Source organism: Erinaceus europaeus, chromosome 19 (assembly GCF_950295315.1).
Source record: "Erinaceus europaeus chromosome 19, mEriEur2.1, whole genome shotgun sequence".
Lineage (NCBI taxonomy): Eukaryota > Metazoa > Chordata > Mammalia > Eulipotyphla > Erinaceidae > Erinaceus > Erinaceus europaeus.
In genome coordinates, this window is record NC_080180.1 from 59,835,019 (window position 1) to 59,857,269 (window position 22,251).

At 52.2% G+C, this 22,251-nt stretch overlaps 1 protein-coding gene across 2 annotated transcripts in view; it reads left to right on the plus strand.

Annotated features, from left to right (window-relative positions):
- The first annotated feature begins 492 nt into the window (after positions 1 to 492).
- RNF150 (ring finger protein 150) overlaps positions 493 to 22,251 on the plus strand; it is a 170,035-nt gene continuing 148,276 nt past the window's right edge. Inside the window, exon 1 of one of the 2 annotated variants that reach the window (XM_060179047.1) lies at positions 493 to 1,270. In XM_060179047.1, coding sequence (XP_060035030.1) covers positions 823 to 1,270 — 448 coding nt within the window. In that variant the 5' untranslated portion in view covers positions 493 to 822. The remainder of the gene's footprint in view (positions 1,271 to 22,251) is intronic. The other variant, XM_060179046.1, reaches the window with a different exon arrangement.

Here is a 22,251-nt window from a genome sequence, read left to right on the forward strand (position 1 = left end):
CCTGATTTAGGTGGTGGCGATGCATTGCAGGAACCAGAAGTTGCTGGCCCCGCAGCACTCTCAGCTCCTCCGGGGACCACTTCCCGTTTCCTTTTTTAAATTTTATTTATTTTAGTGATTTACAAAATTACACAACAACAGGGGTGCAATCCCACTCCGTTCCCACCACCAGAGTCGTGTGTGCCCGGCCGCCGCCACTGGAAACTGCAGCTCTTCTCCCCAGGTCACAGACCAGGGGTGGACTTGCCCTGTCTGTGACCCCCGCCCCTGAACCCCTGGCCCCACCGGGCAGCGAGGTGGCGCTGCGCCCGGAGCCCGGCAGAGGGCGCTGCAGGCCCGGCAGAGCGCGGGGGCGAGGCGGGGAGCGCGGTGGTGCCCGACTGTTTGACATCACACCAGGCTCCTCCTCGCACGCACCGAGCACCCAGACTCTCAGACACACCGACACACACAGACAGACACACAGACAGACTCGCGCGCCGCGCGCTCCTCTCCGCCCGCGCGCGCCCAGTGGGGCCGGGGCGCAGCGCCCCCTCTCCGCCCAGCCGCCGGGAGGACCCCCCTCCCAGGCCAGGGCCCCCGCACCCCGGGCCCCCGCGCCGGCCCTATGCGCGGAGGGGCCGCGGGGCCAGGACGCAGCTCGCTCGGCCGCCCGCCCGCGCCCCGACCGGCGCCCCGACCCGCGCGGGGGCTGCAGCGGGCGGGCGCGGGCGCGGGCGCGGGCGCGGGCGGAGGCCGGGCCGGGCCGCGGGGCTGAGCCGGGGGCCCCGGGAGGAGGACGCCCGGGCGGGGCGGGGCGGGGTGGGGCGGGGTGGGCGCGCCATGGCCCCGGGGCTGGCGCGCGCGTGCCGCAGCCTGGCGCTCTCAACATGGCTGCTGTCCTTTTGTTTCGTGCATCTGCTGTGCCTGGACCTGACGGCGGCCGAGCGCGAGGAGTGGTACACGGCCTTCGTCAACATCACCTACCGCGAGCCCGCGGCCGCCGCGCCGCGCTCCGAGAAGAGCGAGTGCGGGCGCTACGGGGAGCACTCGCCCAAGCAGGACGCGCGCGGCCAGGTGGCCATGGCGCTGGCGGCCCACGAGCGCCCGGCCTGCGACCCCGCCACCCGCTTCGCCGCGCCGCCCGGCGCCAGCTGGATCGCGCTCATCCCCAGGGGCAACTGCACCTACCGGGACAAGATCCGCAACGCCTTCCTGCAGAACGCCTCGGCCGTGGTCATCTTCAACGTGGGCTCCAACACCAACGACACCATCACCATGCCCCACGCGGGTGAGTGGCGGGCCGGTGTGCGTATGTGTGTGTGTGGGGGGTGCGCCCATGGGTGGGGGCTCCTGGCCGGGGACCCTGCGCTGCAGCGCCCCGTCGTCTTCGGGTGTCTCCGGGCTCCCGGGGCGCCTGAAGTTGGCCTGGGTCGCTTGCAGGGGCGGGGGGCTGTTCACAACGTTGGATGGAGTTAGGGGGTGCGCCCATGGGTGGGGGCTCCTGGCTGGGGACCCTGCGCTGCAGCGCCCCGTCGTCGTCGGGTGTCTCCGGGCTCCCGGGGCGCCTGAAGTTGGCCTGGGTCGCTTGCAGGGGCGGGGGGCTGTTCACAACGTTGGATGGAGTTAGGGGGTGCGCCCATGGGTGGGGGCTCCTGGCTGGGGACCCTGCGCTGCAGCGCCCCGTCGTCGTCGGGTGTCTCCGGGCTCCCGGGGCGCCTGAAGTTGGCCTGGGTCGCTTGCAGGGGCGGGGGGCTGTTCACAACGTTGGATGGAGTTAGGGGGTGCGCCCATGGGTGGGGGCTCCTGGCTGGGGACCCTGCGCTGCAGCGCCCCGTCGTCGTCGGGTGTCTCCGGGCTCCCGGGGCGCCTGAAGTTGGCCTGGGTCGCTTGCAGGGGCGGGGGGCTGTTCACAACGTTGGATGGAGTTAGGGGGTGCGCCCATGGGTGGGGGCTCCTGGCTGGGGACCCTGCGCTGCAGCGCCCCGTCGTCGTCGGGTGTCTCCGGGCTCCCGGGGCGCCTGAAGTTGGCCTGGGTCGCTTGCAGGGGCGGGGGGCTGTTCACAACGTTGGATGGAGTTAGGGGGTGCGCCCATGGGTGGGGGCTCCTGGCTGGGGACCCTGCGCTGCAGCGCCCCGTCGTCGTCGGGTGTCTCCGGGCTCCCGGGGCGCCTGAAGTTGGCCTGGGTCGCTTGCAGGGGCGGGGGGCTGTTCACAACGTTGGATGGAGTTAGGGGGTGCGCCCATGGGTGGGGGCTCCTGGCTGGGGACCCTGCGCTGCAGCGCCCCGTCGTCGTCGGGTGTCTCCGGGCTCCCGGGGCGCCTGAAGTTGGCCTGGGTCGCTTGCAGGGGCGGGGGGCTGTTCACAACGTTGGATGGAGTTAGGGGGTGCGCCCATGGGTGGGGGCTCCTGGCTGGGGACCCTGCGCTGCAGCGCCCCGTCGTCGTCGGGTGTCTCCGGGCTCCTGGGGCGCCTGAAGTTGGCCTGGGTCGCTTGCAGGGGCGGGGGGCTGTTCACAACGTTGGATGGAGTTAGGGGGTGCGCCCATGGGTGGGGGCTCCTGGCTGGGGACCCTGCGCTGCAGCGCCCCGTCGTCGTCGGGTGTCTCCGGGCTCCCGGGGCGCCTGAAGTTGGCCTGGGTCGCTTGCAGGGGCGGGGGGCTGTTCACAACGTTGGATGGAGTTAGGGGGTGCGCCCATGGGTGGGGGCTCCTGGCTGGGGACCCTGCGCTGCAGCGCCCCGTCGTCGTCGGGTGTCTCCGGGCTCCTGGGGCGCCTGAAGTTGGCCTGGGTCGCTTGCAGGGGCGGGGGGCTGTTCACAACGTTGGATGGAGTTAGGGGGTGCGCCCATGGGTGGGGGCTCCTGGCTGGGGACCCTGCGCTGCAGCGCCCCGTCGTCGTCGGGTGTCTCCGGGCTCCTGGGGCGCCTGAAGTTGGCCTGGGTCGCTTGCAGGGGCGGGGGGCTGTTCACAACGTTGGATGGAGTTAGGGGGTGCGCCCATGGGTGGGGGCTCCTGGCTGGGGACCCTGCGCTGCAGCGCCTCGTCGTCGTCGGGTGTCTCCGGGCTCCCGGGGCGCCTGAAGTTGGGCTGGGTCGCTTGCGGGGGCTGGGGGTTCGCAAGGTTAGACAGGGCTGGAGGGTGGGTGGTGGGTGCGCCCGTGGGTGGAGGCTGGGCCGCCGCTCCTTGCTGGGGACCCTGCGCTGCGCCCGTCGTCCGGTGCCTCCGGGCTCCGGGGACCCCGATGTTGTACTGAGTCACTTGCAGGAGCCGCCAGGGGCTCCAAGGCTGGACAGGATTGGAGGGTGGAGGGTGGGGCGGTGCAGAGTGGTCTGCCTTCAGCAGGGCGCCTCTGGGTGCAGAGCTCACTAACTGTTGCAAAGGAGGGTCAGGACCCGGAGAATTTTCTGTGAGCGACTAGCCCTGCACCTGTTTGGAACCTGCAGCTCTGATAACAGCTGCTGCACTGTGTGGTAGCGGGGGTGGGGCTGGCGCATCAGGTAAACTGGGTGCAAGTGTTGCAGTGCAGGCAGGCAAGAGCCTGTTTGCGAACAGGAAGGTGGGTAGGGTTACTGTGCTTCTGGCAGCTGCAGCCCTGAGCTCTGATGCCTCCAAATTGAGTTCCAGCTCTTGGAGCTCTTCCTGGGGGATTAAGTCCCCACACCCCTTGACGCGTGTCAGAAATCATATTAAAAGTCCGGGGCTCTGCCAAGCTGTCACCCAAAGAAGCCTGATAGGCAGACAGGATGGTAAACAATAATTCTCAGCCAACCAAAACAAGCACGAGGTCGTGAAGTTGTACTGAACTGAACAGAATTGCTAAGGTCCTGATACTGTGTCTGCCTTTGCCTGTTTAGGATTGCTGAAGGGTTATTTTAGCGCGTGGGTGGAGGAGCAATTCCAGAGTGTTTTTGTTTTAAATGTGTTATACATTTTTACTTCCTTTGATAAGACAGAAAAATTGAGAGGAACAGAGGAGATAGGGAGGGTGAAGGAGAGACCCCTGCAGAACTGCTTCACCTCTGCAGGTGGGGAGTTGGGGGGCTTGAACCCCAGTCCCTGTGCTTTGTAACAGGTGCACTCAACTGGGTGAGTTATCAGCCAGGCCTCAGAGTGTTTTTCTTAAATGCAGCTATTCTTAATGGTCACAGGGCACTGGAGCTAGACTGGCAGGAACCTACCCTACAATTTAAGTTTCCGTGTATGCCTGGCACAGCCATCCTCCTGGTGTGAGGACAGCAACTCAGGTCTATCCCAGGCACAAGACAGCACACTGGGTGCAACTGAGTCCCTCCAGCCAGGCTGACTGCTTGTCCCTGGTTGTGGGAGAGTGGCTTTGCTCCCCCCCCCCCCCCATGGCTCCTGGCTTGAGGCTGAGGCTTCCAGAGGGAGGCGGAGGGACTGGAAAAGACAGGTGCACTCGATCAGGTCACTGTCACCTGATCAAAACCACATTTTAATAAGCAGCTACCATGCTGAAGTAGAATAGTCTGGGCTCCAGTGTGTGTGTGTGTGTGTCTTTTAGGAAAGAGTTCTTTTTCTGCATGCTCAGCTCACCTGTTGGTTTGTCTCAGGTGATCCATGCCAGCTATTTCAAACAAGGAACTGGTCAGCCTAGACACAAACAGGTAGGTTAGGAGAATGGACAACACTTCTAGCACAGGCCAGGAAAATGCAGTGCAGTGATGAAGTTAAAAAAAAGCATCTGGTAGAGCACTGTATGAACCTTTCAGATCTTCTTGCAATTAACTGGTGTGTGTGTGTGCGTGTGTATGGGGGGGGATGGTGTTCTCTAACCCAGAGCCACAGAAACTCAGCCTGAACCCTGTGCTGGCCACAGGTTTGGAGGGTGCAGAAGAGCTATGTACAGCATCTTCAACTAAACACATTTAATATCCAGACCTTGATGTGGGAGGGAGGGGTGCAAAGGAGGTTTTGTTAGTTCTCTAAATTCCAGGAAGTCAGTTAGCTGATGCGGGGTTTTTCAAATGTTTCTTTGTGTATCCGCATGAAGTCTTAAACTGGGCTTCATTAAACACAAAGTAAGAGGCATCATTTGTTCCTATCTGGAAGGGCTGTGCAGAATGGCCAGCACACGGGCTCAGTTAACGGTGCCTGTCTCTAAAGGAAGCAGTGAGCTGACTTCCATGAGCCACGCATGATACCGACCTAGGGGGGCAGAGGGTGGAGTCATTGCAGAAGGAAAGCTCTACTACAAAACATAAAGGGACTTCTCTTGAACTGTTCTACTTCCAAAACTGTGTTACTGCTTCCTGTGCAGCCCACCAGGAATCCGTCCACATTAGTTCTGAACATGCTGTCATGTGAGGAGACTGTGTTTACTGGGGTCAGATTTCTGTGAAGAGTTCATTGATTTCTGTTGAAGTCTCATTATAAGGAGACACATGACCCCTCGCCGGGCAGACCTTTTGCTCCCCTCTCCAACTCTTCTCCCCGGATGGCAGGCAGTGCCAGCGCCAGCACCAGCCTTGCTGTCAGAGTGCGAGGCTTCATCCCACTCAAACTCATGCTCAGTTTGAGTCAGCTTTCTGAATTCCTTTCCGATAGTGATTAGATATCCCTCTTGGTGAGCGCTACATAACACGGGCATTTGCTAAAATAAATAAATAAGTAAATAAATCTGGGTCTCACCTAGTTTTGGGTGAGGAGAAGGTCTGAACTTACCGCTCTGCAACCCACTCATGTGTGTCTTTGGGGTGATCGGACCGGGATACCACCATGACCTGGGAATTCAGTTAAATATCCATAGAAACCACTCCCCCTGCCCCATTCTGTAGAAGCTTTCTCCTTCTCTCTTTCTGCTTAAATAATTTTGGGTTTCTGCCACTTTTGCAGTTACAATTTCTCATTCATAAGGAATATATTTTTCTGGGGTAGGCTAGTAGTTTTATTTTGTAACCAGTTATATATATATACACATATATGTAATTTTTCAGAATGAGTTTGTGGGCTGGGAAGATAGCATGGTTCTGCAAAAGACTGTTTGATAGCTGAGTCTCTGAGATCCCAGATTCAATCTCCAGCACCACCACAAGCCAGAACTAAGCAGTGTTCTGGTTTCTCTCTCTCTCTCTCTGTATCTTTCCTTCCGTATCTCTCTCTCTCTCTCTCTCTCATTAAAATAAATTAAATATTGTGGTCCAAGAGATGACGCAGTGGATGAAGCACTGGACTCTCAAGCATAAGGTCCTGAGTTCAATCCCCTGAAGCACATATACCAGAGTGATGTCTGGCTTTTTCCTCTCTCCTAACATTTCTTATGAATAAATAAAATCTTTTAAAAATAAATTAATTAAATATTTAAAAGCATTTTAAATGAGTTTGATCAAGAGGGAGTTCACATACCATATGTATTTATTATTTGATTTTACCAGAGCATGGCTTAGCTGTGGCTTCTGGTTGGGGGGAGGTTGAGCCTGGGACTGTGGAGCCTCAGGGGAGAGGCGGGTGCTGCATGCCCATTTTGCTCACAGTCCGCTCGTTAGAAGTGCACAGGCGATGGCTCTACTCCTCCTCCTCACAGTCCTCCTCATTGTCCACCTTTTACACTGGGCAGTCTCCAGTCTACTTCCTGACCCTGCCCGCTCCCTCCCTGCCTGGCCCTTTGGCGTGAAGGGCACATGCAGGCTTGTGTGTGTGTGGAGGGGGGGAGGTTGTGCCTGGCCCCATCACTTATTATGTGCTCATATGAGCCAGTGCTCTGTTTCCTTGTGCTGATGCCAAACCATCTTTCATCATATGGACACAGCATCTCTCACTGATTCGCTCACTAGCAGGTTTTTTTTTTTTCATTTCTTTATTGGGGGATTAATGTTTGACATTCCACAGTAAATACAATAGTTAGTACATGCATAACATTTCTCAGTTTTCCATATAACAATACAACCCCCACTAGGTCCTCTGTCATCCTTCTTGGACCTGTGTTCTCCCCCCACACACACACCTCAGAGTCTTTTTTAAAATTTTTTAAAATTTTATTGGGGAATTTGTTTTACATTCAACAGTAAATACAGTAGTTTGTACATGCATAACATTCCCCAGTTTCCCATATAACAATACAAACCCCACTAGGTCCTCTGTCATCCTTCTTGGACCTGTATTCTCCCACCCCAGAGTCTATTTTTTACTTTGGTGCAATACACCAATTCTAGTTCAGGTTCTACTTGTGTTTTCTCTACTGATCTTGTTTTTCAACTTCTGCCTGAGAGTGAGATCATCCCATATTCATCCTTCTGTTTCTGACTTATTTCACTTAACATGAATTTTTCAAGACCCATCCAAGATCGGCTGAAAACGGTGAAGTCACCATTTTTTTATAGCTGAGTAGTATTCCATTGCGTATCTAGACCACAACTTGCTCGGCCACTCACCTGTTGTTGGACACCTGGGCTGCTTCCAGGTTTGGGCTGTTACACATGGGGCTGCCATTAGCGGGTTCTTATGCTCTTTCTACTTTTTTGGTTATCACCAGTAACATGCTATGAGTGTTCACATACAAGTCCTTCCGGGGACTTCTCTTGATGTGTATGTGTGCGTATGTGTATGTGTATGTACAAACACGCACGTACACTCCTAGGAGTAGGATTTCTGGGTCACAGTTCTAGGTCACAGAAACTAACTCTGGTTGAAGCACTGAAGGACCACTCCACTCCCCCGCCCACCAGCAGGGTCTGAGGACCCCGGTTTCTCCAAGACCTTGTGGCCAGTTGCTGTGGTCCATCCCCTCGGGATTGTGAAGTGGCGTCTTCATTGTGGCAGATATCGGCTACTTCCGGTGGCATTATCCCTTTTCTTTTTTTTTATTTTGTGGTGCTGTGACACGCGTGATTTGGCTGCTCCTGGGCTGACACTTCTGTTCTTCTTTGTTTTCAATCGAGGGAGGCACAGAGAAAGGAGGTGACATCACCGTGCTGCTCTTCCATCTGTGGGGCACCCCTCGGTGCCTTTGGGTGCTGCCATGTGATGCTGGGCTCTTCGACCTGCCAACGTGCACTCTGTTACCTTGGTCCCGAATAGTTCCTTTTTAAGAGTCTCTTAATCTCCTTCCTTTTCATTTTGCTCATTTCCTCTTTACAATGATTTTTTTTTCTTGGAGTTTCTTATCATCATCATCATCATTATTTTACTAGTGATTTAATAATCATCAACAAGATTGTGGGATAAAAATAGTACCATTCCCACCACCAGAGCTTCATGTCCCATCCCTTCTATTAGAAGCTTTCCTGTTCTTTATCCCTCTGGGAGCATGGACCCAGGGTCTTTATGGGATGCAGAAGGTGGAAGGTCTGACTTCTGTCATTGCTTCTCCACTGGACATGGGTGTTGGCAGGTGGATCCATAATCCCCAGCCTGTCTCTCTCTTTCTCTAGTGGGGCAGGGCTCTAGGGTGGTGGGGCTTCAGGACACGTTGGTGAGGTTGTCTGCCCAATGAGGTTGGTGTCATGGTAGCACCTGCAACTTGGAATTTGCTTTTCCTATTTACTTTTCAGCTCCCTTTTGCCGATTTATAAATGTGTCATAATATTCCACCATGGTTCCTCTTTGTCCTTTCCACTATAGTTTATCTCCTACTGGAAATCCTGTTCCCACTTGGAATTCTCAGGATTTAAATCAATTTTTTTTGTGTGTGGAGAATCTGTCTAGTATCTGCCTTCAAGCCACCATCTTGACTCCCAGAGTTTCTTGCCTTATAGGAGAAAGAAAGAGATTAATCGATAAAACAGACCCACTTCTTCCAAATTAAAAAGAAGTGCCAGGGGAAGAGCGTCTCTGCCCCATGACGGGACGTGTGAAGGTGGCATGGCTGGAGTGTGCCCATACAGGAACAGCCCCAGGGCCAAGGGACTGGCTGTGTGGCCGGCACCTGCACAGCCTGGGGGGAAGGGAGATGAGCTGTCGGGCAGGGGCAGGACCGGGTAGCTCCGGAGCTGGGCAGCCGCCTGAGAGCCTTCCTCTGGCAGGAGAGCCACAGCTGGTGTGTAAGTGGCGGGTCAGGAGTGTAGCACCGAGAACCAGCCACTTGAATTTGTGCCTGGCTCTGCTTCCTTGCTGTGTGTCTGTGAGCAAGGCGCTGTCTCTGAAGGCTGGTGGGCATTTCTGCATCTTCTCTCTTTTTTCTTTAAATTTTTTATTATCTTCATTTATTTATTGGCTAGAGACAACCAGAAATTTAAGAGGAAGGGAGAGGGAGAGGGAGAGGCACCTGCTGCACTGCTGAACCGCTGGCAAAGCTTTCCTCCCGCAGGTGGGGACTGGGGGCTTGAACATGTGCGCTCAACCAGGTGTGCCACCGCCCAGCCCCCCAAATCTTCTCCAGTCTCACTGGGGCCTTCTCTCCGCTCCAGCTAAAGTTCTTTCAGAACAGGAGCTGGGTATCAACATGGTCTCTTTAAGCCTGAGCAGGCTATCCTTGACTGAGTCATAATGCTAAAAGTAGCAAGACACTTTCTCCCCAGGTTTGCTGTCTTTGTCTCCTGCCAGCACACAGTTAAAGGGAACAGAGGAGAGAAACCATCCAGCCTCATCTAGGAAGGACTTTGGAGCGACTGGGTCCCTCCTAGTGATCGCAGGATGCAGGGCGAGGCAGGAAGCTGATGGCCCTGGTCCCTAGTCAGAGAAGGAGTCAGGGAAGGAGCTCAGCTTTTGAGGAGAGGAGCTGGGGCTGTGAGCCCTCTGTCTTTGCCAGGACTCACACACTCACTGGGGTGCTTTCCTGTGTAGGTGGTGCCAGCAGTTTTTCTTCATTCTCTTTTAATTAGTGATTTAATATTGATTTATAAAATCACAAGATAACGGGTATAATTCTGCACCGTTCCCACCACCTGAGTTCTGTGTCCCCATCCCCTCCATTAGTAACTGCAGCAGTAGGGAGTCGGGTATAGCGCAGCGGGTTAAGCGCATATGGTTTGAAGCACGAGGACCAGCCTAAGGATCCTGGTTCGAGCCCCCGGCACCCCACCTGCAGGGGGGGTCACTTCATAGGCAGTGAAGCAGGTCTGCAGGTGTCTGTCTTTTTCTCCCCCTCTCTGTCTTCCCTCCTCAAGTGGGGAGCCGGGGGCTCAAACCAGGACCCTTACGCCAGTCCTTGCGCTTCGTGCCACGTGCGCTTAACCCACGGCACTACCGCCAGACTCCCTTTGCACAGACTTCTCTAGAATATACACATTGGGTCTGTTTTACATGTTCCTTTTAAGTTAGGTGCTTATGAGAAGCCTCTTTTTCAGCACGTAGAAGCCATCTTTCCTGCTTCCAATGCTGGCCATGAGGCAGGTGCCACGATGCTGCAGACACCTTAGCAAGTCAGTTCTCAGGACAGCGTTGTCATCCCAGTTTAACAGGTGTGAAACCGATGCCTAGACGAGGGGAAGGCTTGGCTCCCCAGGCCGTGAGCGGTAGAGCCCAGACCCGAGGGGTCCGTGCTCACAGCTGCTGCTTAGAGCCGGGCGACCTGGAAGGAAGTGAGCCTTGGGCAGTGATGGCTTCTGCTGGATGCCGGAAATGATCTGAAGCTACTTCCTCTTCCAGGAGACTATGAGGCGCCTAGAGGCCAATGGGACTGCTGACTCCCACTGAGTGTCTTTGTCACGGGGACATCGCCCTTGTTTGGGATCCCCCGTCTTCTGCTTTAGAATTAATTGGATGACACGATATAGTCAGAGTCCAGTCATGGGTGCCGTGCAGTACAGGGTGGCAGGTGCTGGGGCCGGGCCGGGCCAGGCTTGAGTTCCCATCACTTGGCTTCTGTCACGTGGCCTGCTCCATTCATCACTGGCGCTTCCCCGCCTCACCTGAGGCCGAAGACCTTAGGCATTCTAGCCTGAGCGAGTCAGACCAGGATTTGTGGGGAGCATTTACCCCAAGCAGATCTGGCTCAATCCAGGGAAGCGTCCACACAGCTCCAGCTGTTCAGAAATGGAAGCAGCTTCCCAGGAGATTGGTGGGAGGCCTCGCAGGCCAGAGGGCTCCTGACTGCCATCGACAACTTCAGCAGTGTTTCACTTTGCTGTCAGACTTTTTTGAAAGGTGGTGTTTGGGCCGGAGAGATGGTTCTCTGGGCAGGGTGCCTGCCTTGCTGTGTGTGCAGCTCCAGTTTGAATCTACATACAGGAAGGGAAGTTCCCCCATACCGGACACCTCTGGTGCCATGGTGTGTGTGTGTGTGTGTGTGTGTGTGTGTGCGCGCCTCCTCCCTCTCTCTCCCTCTCCCCGTTTTTCTCTTCCTCTCTTGCCCCCTTCCTCTCCCTCACCCCATCCCCTTCTCCCTCTCTCCCTCTCTCTCCCTCTCTCTCCCTCTCCCTTTCTCCCTCTCCCTCTCCTTCTCTGCCTGTCCCCTCTCCTTTCCCTCTCTCCCTCTCCCTTTCACTCTTCTCCCTATCCCCCTAGCCCTCTCTCCCTCTCTCCCTCTCTTCCTTTCTTCCTCTCATCCTCTCCCTCTTCCTGTCTTCATCTTTCTATCTGAATGCAAAGGTGGCTCAGGGGCAGAGTGAAATCAAACATGAGCTCGGAGGCCCTGACTTAACCCTCAAAAGTCTATCATTTATACTAGATCTTCGTTTCTCAGGCCGGAAGATTCTCATTCACCCACTTGGTACTTTTTCATTTATTTATTTATTGGGTGCTAGACTGTACCTTTTTACCTGTCTGCTGGCAGAGAGCCAATAACCAAGAACTCCAGGCTTTATTAAAATCTATCGTTCAGTGCCAGAACTACATAACATTCTCAGGGGTTTTATTCATATGACCCAGGCGTTTCAAGTAATGTTATAACTTGTTTCCTCATTTCAACTTTTAAGGGAATTATTTTATTTTATTTTATTTTATTTTATTTTATTTTATTTTATTTACCAGAGCACTGCTCAGCTCTGGCTTATGGTGCTGCAGGGGATTGAACCTGGGACTTTGGAGCCTTGGGCATGAGAGTCTCTTTGCATAACCATTATGCTCTCCGCCTGTACTCTGTTTCCTTATTTCAGGCTATAGAAGTATGTACCTGGGGATTTAGAAGGAGTCTGGCCTTCTAGTCAATGGTTAGCATTCTCTTCCGTCCTCTCCTGCTTGCTTGTGTTCTTAACAATTCCCTGGCTTCACATCATCACTGGGAAATCTGGAAGGGTCTAGAAAGAAACCCTCTTATTGTGGGGGGAGAAGGGGGTGAACAGGCACCTGGTTAAGCGTACACATTACAGTGCATCAGGACCCATGTTCAAGCTCCAGGCATCCACCTGCAGAGGGAAGATTTCACAAATGGTGAAGCAGGGCTGCAGGTGTCTCTGTCTCTCTGTCTCCCCCTCCCCTCTCCATTTCTCTCTGTCTCTATCCAATAACAAATAAATAAAAGATTTAATTAAAAAAAAAGAAAGAACCTGGGACTTGATAAATGATTCTTCTAGCTTTTCAGAAAGGATTGGTTATGCTTGGGATGTGCAATTAATTTGTTTAGAAATTGGTGCCAGTGTTTGGAAAGCAGGCGTTTAAGTGTTATGATTGCATTTCCAGATGTGAAACTGAGTAAGATCCAAATACATGTCTGCCCCTTGTGTCTCAGTTCATCCCCGGGAGAGATGCTCCGTCTGGTGTGTGTACTCACCGGTGGGTGGGTGGGGGATGTTGAACATCCTATACTCATTGCCAAATGAGGCCTGAGGTCTCATCTGAGAATGAGAATTCAGAAAAGCTAATTTTGAATTCCAGTGAAATTCAAACCTCGCTCCAGCACTTGGGGGTTTTGATGGTCATGTAAGCCCCAGAGAAAGCTGGCAGCCTGTGCTGTTTGGTTGTGTCTCTGCTAAGCGACAGTTATTCGCAGCTTCTGTGAGTAAACATTGTATGTGCAGGTAGAATAGGAGCTCACACTCTGAGGTGTTCACTGCTTGGCGGCTCCGTCTATGGTAGGGTAAGTGTGCTTTGTAGGTGGAAGTCAGAAATTTAAATATATATATATATATATATTATCTTTATTGAATAGAGACAGCCAGAAACTGAGAGGGAATGGGGTGTTAGAGAGGAAGAGAGACAGAGACACCTGCAGCCCTGCTTCACCACACTTGTGACGCTTTTCCTCTGCAGGTGGGGACCAGGGCCTCGAACCCAGGTCATTGCACACTGTAACGTGTGCACTCAACCAGGTGTGCCACCACCTGGCCCCCAAAGTCAAAATATTGACAACTGTCGCAAACTAGTTCTTCCCCTCCCCCACCCCGAATAAGACAGGAACATTGACTTTCTTGCCCTCCTTCAAAGGTCTTAGTTATAAGCTAACTTCTGGAAGTACAGTTTGAATTTTTTGGCCAATTTCATAACATACTGGGAATCTGGGAAATGTTTCAGTTGTGAGAAGCATCACTTGTCATATAATTAATCCAACTTATGTGTTGGAGTCTTAGTGTTGTTTTTTCATAGTCAAAAAACATAGTGTAATTTCATAACGTATATTTAAAACATTTTGGAAATCCCTTGTATTAAAGGCATGACTCATTCCTGGTCTTTCCAGGTAAAGTTTCCTAGTGAGTAATCACACATGCTAGATAAGATCCAGGGGTAGTCTGTTTCTTCACTGACTGATTCAGTCTGGCCCTGTTCCTTCTTCAACGGCTTTTACTTAGGGGCCTGCTAGGGATTTTCAGAGGTATCGTCAGTGTACATATATGAATGTGCTTTTTCCTTTCTTAGTTTTCCCCTGGCCCCCACCTCCTACTGGAGTCTCACCCGGTCACTGTGTAGCCAGAACTGAGCTATTCCAAACCCCAGGAACTGGAGTCCACCTACCCCGGAGAGCAGAAGAGGAGATGTCTTTCCCTGTTTGTAACTCAGCTGGAATCTTCTTCCTCCCTGATGCCTCCTGCCTCTCCAAGGTTCCTGAGCACTCCCCGGACACGGACACTCTAGTTAGACAAGCCGTCCCCTCACCCCACTTTCAGTCTCCATCAGCACTGTCTGATCCCCGTTTCATTTGAGCTGTCATCCGGCAGGTTGACCAGCTGTCTCTTCAGCCAGCAGGTCTGGAGACAAGGCTTTTAGATATGTTTTCTGTTTGTGGTCAAGTTGCCACAGAGGCTGCTCGCTGTGGGAGTGCTCTGTGATCGCAACTGAGCTCTGTTAACTGTGGACAGTGTCAGTGTTCATAAAGAAAGAGGTGCAGTTTCACGACTCAGTGGTTCCTTTAGTAAATGTCCTTAAGTAAATGAAGTGAGGGGGTTTCTGCTGAGAGTCTCCCAGCACGCTGTTTATTCCTTGTGCAGAGTGTGGCAGGAAGTGGGTGCCTGGTTTATGTCCTTGGTCAAACAGAGGAAGAAAGCATGCTGGGAATGAAATGTTGTCACCAACTCTGTGACACCAGCTCTGTTTATTGAGCTGAATACGTGTGCCTTTAAGTGAAAGGCACAGGGAGTTTGGGAAGTTAGCACAGTGGTTCTACAAAAGACTCATGCCTGAGGTTCTGAGGTTCTGAGGTCCCAGGTCCAATCCTCAGCACCACCATCAGCCAGAGCTAAGAAGGACTCTGGGCTCTGGGCTCTCTTTCTCTCTGTGTGTGTATGTATCTTTCTCTATCTCTCCTCATTAAAATAAATACAATATTAGGAAAAGAAAGACACAGAACTTACAGAACACTGAACATACAGAGCATTTTAAAAAGACTTGCTTTAGGAAGTACTTTTCCTCTTTGACATTATCAGAATGCTACAAACAAGATAAAAGGCTGAGAGCTAGTATGACCAGCACTCTGAGGGCATGTGTAGTTAAGTGTTATTTTAACACAGAACTCACTGAGTCACAACTAGCCAGATGTCAGAGACCTGCAAGAATGCAAACACAGCAAGTGCAGAACACACACACACACACACACACTCTTCTGTAAAACCGCCCAAAGGAATACGTGATGAGTCAGACATGGTGAGGCATTTTAAAGCAGGGAAATGTTCTTTTATGCACAATGATCACTCTGTGACTACAGGCCACTGGCCTAGGAGGTGGCAACGTGGTGGTTGGTGGCAGTTCTGCCTAGGAGGAAGGACCTCCCCTTCTGTCATCGTGGTTGTCAGCGCCCCTTAGGGGTGCAGTGTGGGGCGTCATGGTGAGATGGGGAGAGGACTCAGGAGCTCAGCTGGCCTGGTACCTGCTTTTAGATGAAAACAAGAGGCATGTCTGGCTTACGCTAAACTTGCCCAGGAGAGGAACTGCCCCCTTCCCAGGGCTGAGCCAGAAACCGCAGGAAAGGAGACTTTACCCCAGGCCAAGCCCTCTACAGGAGCCAGTCATTAGTGTCTTCCACGCTCTCTGAGGCCATCTTGAAAAGCCACTCGCCAAATTAAAAGTCAATTCTTTAAAATTAGAAAAGGCTTTTTTTTTTTTGGGGGGGGGGGTGAAACTAAATGATCCTTGTCGCTTGACTGACTGTATCTGAAATGAGCCCACTCTTTCTTTTTATCAAGAGACTATATGAAGTATATCTTAACTGACTCCTCTTTAAAAAAAAAAACAAAAAACTTTTGCATTTTATGGTCATACTGTGCAGAGGACATTGTAGGCCAGAGGAGTGAGACTGATGAATCAGGGTGTGCATGGAACCACAGCGTGGCCGTGAGCCCGCCTGCTGGCTTTGCAAAGGGAGCGCACAGCTCCAGGAGTGCAGCACGTGCATTCGGAGTGAGGATTTCTTTACGAGTGGGTTAAGGTACGGGAACAGTGCATGCTGCCACTTATGCCCAAGCAGCTAGGATATGCTCTGTTTTCTCCTTGCCACTGTGATAACGCAAAGAGGGATAGGGGGGGGAGGGGGAGCAGCCTAAACTTTGACCCTCGGTGGATTGAGTTTTAGCTCTTCCAGAAAAGGCTGAAGGACATCCAAGCTAAGACTCACCCAGAAGCAGCCTTTTCTGAAGAACGGAGTCTTCCAGGAGTGTTCAGTGGCCCACCGCCGCCCTCATCAATCTCTGGCATTATCATGCCACCTAGCAACATGGTAGGGACCAGACAGACCCGACAAAGTACTATTCCAGGGCTCTCTCTCTGGAAGAGCTAAAACTCAATCCATCGAGGGTTATTGCTGGGGCTCAGTGCCTTCACTATAAACCCACTGCTCCTGGTGGCCATTTTTTTTTTTTCCATTTTATTGGCTAGAACATCGAGAAAGTAAAAAGGAGGGAGAGGGAGAGAGAAGACACCTGCAGATCTGCTTTGCTGCTTGTGAAGTGTCTCCTGTGCAGGTGGGGAGTGGGAGCTCGAATCCAGATCTTTGCAGGGGTCCTTGGGCTTCGAGACTGTGGGTGCTTAACCAGGTGCGCCACCACCTGTCCCCCCGGCCTGATCCTTCCCACCTGCAGCTTGTCCAGCAGCCAGTGATGGACAGAGCACCCCTGATGCTGATCCCCCAGGGGCCAGGCCTGTGGAGCTGACAGCATCAAATGAGTTTGCTCAAGGCAGCAGGGGTGTCCTGTGGGAGCTGCTGCCTGCTCACTGCGGCTTCTCTTCCCGTGGGGGACAGAGGGGCTAAAGACTGTGGATCCTGGGAGTTGGGTGGTAGCGCAGCGGGTTAAGTGCACGTGGTGCGAAGCGCAAGGACTGGCTCAAGGATCCTGGTTCAAGCCCCTAGCTTCTCACCTGCAGGGGAGTCACTTCATAGATGGCGAGGCAGGTCTGCAGTTGTCTGTCTTTCTTTCTCCCTCTCTGTCTTCCCCTCCTCTCTACATTTCTCTCTGTCCTATCCAGCAACAATGACATCAAGAACAACAATAATAATAACAACAACAACAATAAAAAAAAGACTGTGGATCCTGTGAGCACATCAGGCTTCTTTTCTGCAAGTCACCTCCCCTGGTTTCAGGTTTCATATGAAACCAACAGGCTGCAGCAGGGGAGCTGGGCAAACACTGGCCCCAGTGAGTAGATGCTGGAAGCAAGAAAAGTGCCTCCCTTGGGACTGTGACAGGCTCTGGGAACTGTCCTTGGCATCTTCCATTCTTCACTCCTTTCCCTGAGCTGGACACTTGCCCAGAGTCACAGATGGACAGAAGCAACGCTGGCATTTCAATCCAGAACTATATAAATTTCCATTAAGCATGAGGCATGGAAGATTTTTTTTTTTTTGCTTTTCTGTATACTTTAATGTGTCAATGTGTTTTTATGAGGGGAAAAAAATCTTTCCTGATATATGTTGGCTAGAAACATCGTTTCTTGTGAAGCTAGGTAACTTAATAATTAGCTTTTATTAAATGAACCCCATTTGCAGCAATGGTGATTCTTTCGTTGCCTGAGAAAAACTTCTTGTTCAAGTGTGAGCTATGAATCACTGTGAATTGAATTAGGCCATAAGTCAAATCTTGCTCCCTGTGGCGATGGTAATGTCGTTGGTATATTACAGTCCTTGATTGTATAGCGAATAGTGATGGTTCTCACAGACTGATTTATCCCCCTGCATTAGAGCTGGTTCTTCAAGAAGTGAGTTAGGCTTCTCCTGCCAGTGCTACCAGAGTCTCGGGGCCTGGGCACACTTCTGCCGCTAAATATTGTTTGTAGCTTTATGAGTCATTTGTTTTACGCATACTCTGCTGTGGTTTTCCTAAATGTGTAATTACTATTAACATTTGTAAACGCATTTACCTGAAATATATCTCGCGGTTCAAACAAAAGAATAGCACTGGGGGATCAAAAACGTGTGTGTGTGTGTGTGTGTGTGTGTGTGTGTGTGTGTGTGTGTGTGTGTGTGTGTGTGTGTGTGTGTGTTCTCATCTATATGGTACATTGTTAGTGGGATTTTAACAGCATGGGAATCATGCCTGAGCCGTGAAATCCCTCAGCAGCTTTACCCGCTCATTACACTGCTGCTACCTGTCAATTTTCAGCAAGCCTTAGAGATTGTGTTTGGGCTTCCTCACACTGGCTAAATCATTGGCCTATTTTTAGTGTTTCCTTTTGCAGCTTATTTGAAGTCTCAGTCCCAGTGCTTTGGAAGAGTCTTGTTACTCCTAGTAGTCTTTATCGTTTTTCTTCTCTGAACAGATGCTTTCATTATTTGACCTTGTGCATAGACTGCCCCAGGGCAGCTCAGCCAAGAAGACCCTCATAATGTGAGTCTGTGTCTGACTTCCCTCTGGACATTTAAATGTCCCCAGATATTGTCTTTTTTAAAAATATTTTTTACTTATTTATTTTCCCTTTTGTTGCTCTTGTTGTTTTTTATTGTTGTTGTAGTTATTGTTGTTATTGATGCCTTCATTGTTGGATAGGACAGAGAGAAATGGAAAGAGGAGAGGAAGACAGAGAGGGGGAGAGAAAGACAGACACCTGCAGACCTGCTTCACCGCCTGTGAATCGACTCCCCTGCAGGTGGGGAGCCAGGGCTCGAACTGGGATCCTTATGTGGTTCCTTGGGCTTGGCACCATGTGTGCTTAACCTGCTGCTCTACCGCTGGACTTCAGTCGTCTTTTTTTATTATTATTTAATTGAATATACACAGAGAGATATTGAGCGAGGGGTTGGGGAGATAGAGAGGGAGAGAGACAGAGAGACACCTGCAGACCTGCTTCACCACTCGTGAAACTTTCCCCCTGCAGGTGGGGATGAGGGGCTTGAACCTGAGTCCTTGCACACTATAATGTGAGCGCTTAGCCTGGTGTGCCACCTGCTCACCCCAACTATTGCTTATATCATTTTTATTTTGCCAGGACCTCAGTCATGAGTGACACGACAGCTGGATGTCCTCCCCCTGGCCAGTTTCTCATTGTTCCTTTTCCTCTAGGCAAGAGAGAGAAAAGTAAAGAGGGAGGCAAAGACGGAAAGACCCCCCCCCCCCCCCCCCCCGTTTCAGGTGCTCCTATTTTTTACCTCTGTAATTCCATGTTCTGGATTTGGGCTGCGGTCTGCTCCCGGCTGGGCACTTGGTGTCTCTCTGCATCGTTGCCTGGTAGACTTCACCCGACTCTTGTGTTCCGCATCACACACAGTGCCGGGCCCTGAGCACTGCTCAGCCTTGGGGTGTGTCGTGGTGCTCAGATGCCTGCCGGGTGCTAACTAGAATGAGCGGCAGGCCTCTTGCCAGGTTTGGAGCTGGAACCTCCACCAGGCAAGATAGGTGCTGGAGCAGGTGATGGACGGAGGAGAATCCTCAGAGTGGCTGTGTCGCTGTGAAATGAATTGGGCTGGGGTGAGAGGATGGCAAAACATTCCCTAGTCGGATGCGTTGTTTGCCCATTTTATGATGTTGGTATTAATGCCGTATTTTTGGTACCTCTTACTGTGCTACGAGCTTTGACATAACCTTTCTCAGTCATCTCAAAGCCCCACAGGGGAAGTGGGTGGTGGTTCAGGGGCAGGTAGAACACAGACCTTGTGGGCAGGTAACCCTGTTGGAAGGACCATCACTGCTTTTGACTTTTGACTTTGCAAACACCGGTGTTCCAGCAGCTCTCCTTTATCTCTGCCTCCAAAGACTGACAAAGGCCACCACCACCACCACCACCTCCCCATAAATGTGACTGGTTTAGATTTGGACCAATGAATGAAACCCTTAAATTGTTGGTTCACCATATGTCTTTGCTGGAGGCTTTGGAGAGAGGCAAGCAGTAGCCTGCGTGAGCTTGAATACACCATTCTTGTTAAAAATATTTTTATTCATTTGTTGGATAGAGACATCCAGAAACGGAGAGGGAAGGGGGAGGTAAAGAGAGAGAGAGGCAGAGAGACATCTGCAGTCCTGCTTCACCACTCCCAGCACTTTCCCCCTGCAGGAGACTGGGGGGCTGGAAACAGGGTCCTTCTGCATTGTAACGTGCACTCAACCAGGTGTGCCACCACCCCGCCCCGAATCGACCATTTCGTGTGTGAACAGATCTGTGGCTGGGAAATAGCTCAGCTGGGAAAGCACAGGACTTGCATGCCCAAAGCTCCCAGTTCAATGCCTGGCCCCACCTAGACCACAGTGGTGTTCTAACTTCCTCTTTCTTCTCTCATGCGAAGAAACTCACATTAGCTCAAATGAAACAGACAGAACAGGGGATTCGATTTCATGCAGAGAACCAGGAGCCAGAGAGGGTGTCCGTGTTCTGGTCTTTGCTGGTGACCTCTGACCTACATTGCAAGAGACCTCCTCTCTCTGCTCTGAGCAGCAGCTGCCAGACCTTCACCGCCAGTTCAGAGAGAGCCAACTGGGTGATGTGTACACCCCAGGAGGGCTTGCGCTTCCCACCTTACACCCGTGACCCTGAACCTCACGCCTCTCCCCGCTTCAGAGCCCCTGTGGTCAGAACACAAGCTCTCCACTAAGTGCCCTGCCGCACACAGGGAAGTGCGGCCTTGCTGCCACAGGGCTAGTCAGATCTGAAGTAAAAATACTGGCCCCAGCCCTGCCCCTCCACTGGCAATCTTGCTGCCTTTTTCTTGGCTAAGAACGCAATGCCCTTTGTGCTTGGGGTTCTTTAGAAATGGAATCAACAAGAGAACCTGACATCTAAAACCACCTCTCCAGTGTGCCTGAGGTGCTGTATAAACAGTTCAACTTCATTTTATTCCCACTTGTTTCATGAGCCTTTTAGATTGGTCATTCTTCTGGGCAATCCAAGAAGCCAACTTAGAAGGTGACACAACACTTTTGAACCAGAAGAGATGCCTGCCTATCACAATCTGTATGGAGCGGGGCATTTGCTGTACAGGCACTCTGATGACATTCCCGTGTTCATGTGTGCAGGGACATGGAAGATATAAGTGTTAAGGTCTTAGGTCTGGGGAGATGACTCAACACCAGAGCGCAGGACTTGCATGCCTGAGGCCCGGGTTTAGCCCCTGGCACCACCATATGTCAGAGCCGAGAAGTGCCCCGGTCTCTATTTCTAGCATAAAAATGAATCAATTTTTTTTTATTTGATCATGATGGACAAGTCTGTTGGTTAAAAGGAGTACAACTCCACAGAATTCCCACCATCAGAGTTCCACATCCCATCCCCTCCATTGAAAGCTTTCCTATTCTTTATCCCTCTGGGAGTGTGGATCCAGGATTTTTATGGGGTGCAGAAGGTGGAAGGTCTGGCTTCTGGAATTGCTTCTCCGCTGAACATGGGCTTTGGCAGGTGGATCCATACCCCCAGCCTGCAGGGTTCTGGAGAGGTTGGGCTCTGGGACACATTGATGAGGTCATCTGCCCAGGGAAGTCACGTTGGCATCATGGTATCACCTGCAACCTGGTGGCTGAAAAGCATTAAGATATAAAGCAGAACAAATTGTTTAATAATCAGGAAGCTAAAGATAAGAATAGAGCAGATGAGATTTGGGGGTCTCCATTTTGGAAAAAGCTAGTGGGTCTATTTTAGTCATATTCCAAGGGGCCCATGACTTTACTATATTTTTTCCCAAGTCCGACAGCTGACATGCAGGTGGGCTAAAGGTATTGTCTGGGGAGATGGTGTCAGTTGGAAATAGGACTAGACAGCTGGATCAGGGAAAATGAATCAGTCTTACCGGTGAGGGTTGGGGCTGATCAGCCAGTGGCTCTCCACAGTTTTCCTCTGCTCTGTGAAGATTCCCACTGTGCTAAGCACCCTGACCCTGGTGGGTCCCCCCTGGACTTGGGAGTTGGGGAGCAGGTCTGTACCCCCTGCTTGCAAAGAGAAGCTGGTGCAGAGGGGCCCTGGGGGAAGGGAAGCCTGCTGACCTGGGGACAGTTCCGTTCTGCTTTCCCTTAGGGGGTGTCTTCTTGGTGCAAGAGTGTGAGAAGTAGCAGGAAGGGAATGTGGGGGAAATTCGGGTGTCCCAGGGCCACTCCTGGGGCACTTCTCATAATAGCCCACCTCTGGGGGCTGTGTTGTGCGGCAGAGGGAGCGGCACAGTGATGGAACCTGGGAGCTTCAGGCTCCTTTTGCTGTCCAGTCCCTTCCGTGTCTAAGAGGGTGGCATAGTCAGCCATGCACTGTCCTGGCTGGTGGAAGAAGTGTCCTGCGCTCCCGCTAGGCTGCCTGGTCTGCAGGCAGAGGCCGCCCCTGCACTGCCTGCTCTCTTCTGGGCCCTGCCACTTGACCAGGGGCTCTGCGGGTGCTTTCTAGAGGGGGCACTCCTGGATGTGGCCACAGCCTCTCGTGAAGGCATGTCCTGGATAGAGCATCTCCCCCTGCCCGTCCAGGTGCTTCTCGAGTCTGTCAGAGAGATTCAGGAGGAAAGAATAGGTGTTTTCACAAACGGAGAATCCACACAGAGGAGGTCGAGCCCAATTGGGAGTGTTGGATGGAATCGGAACACCAGATTCCCAGACCTAGCATCTCAGCTGTCGTC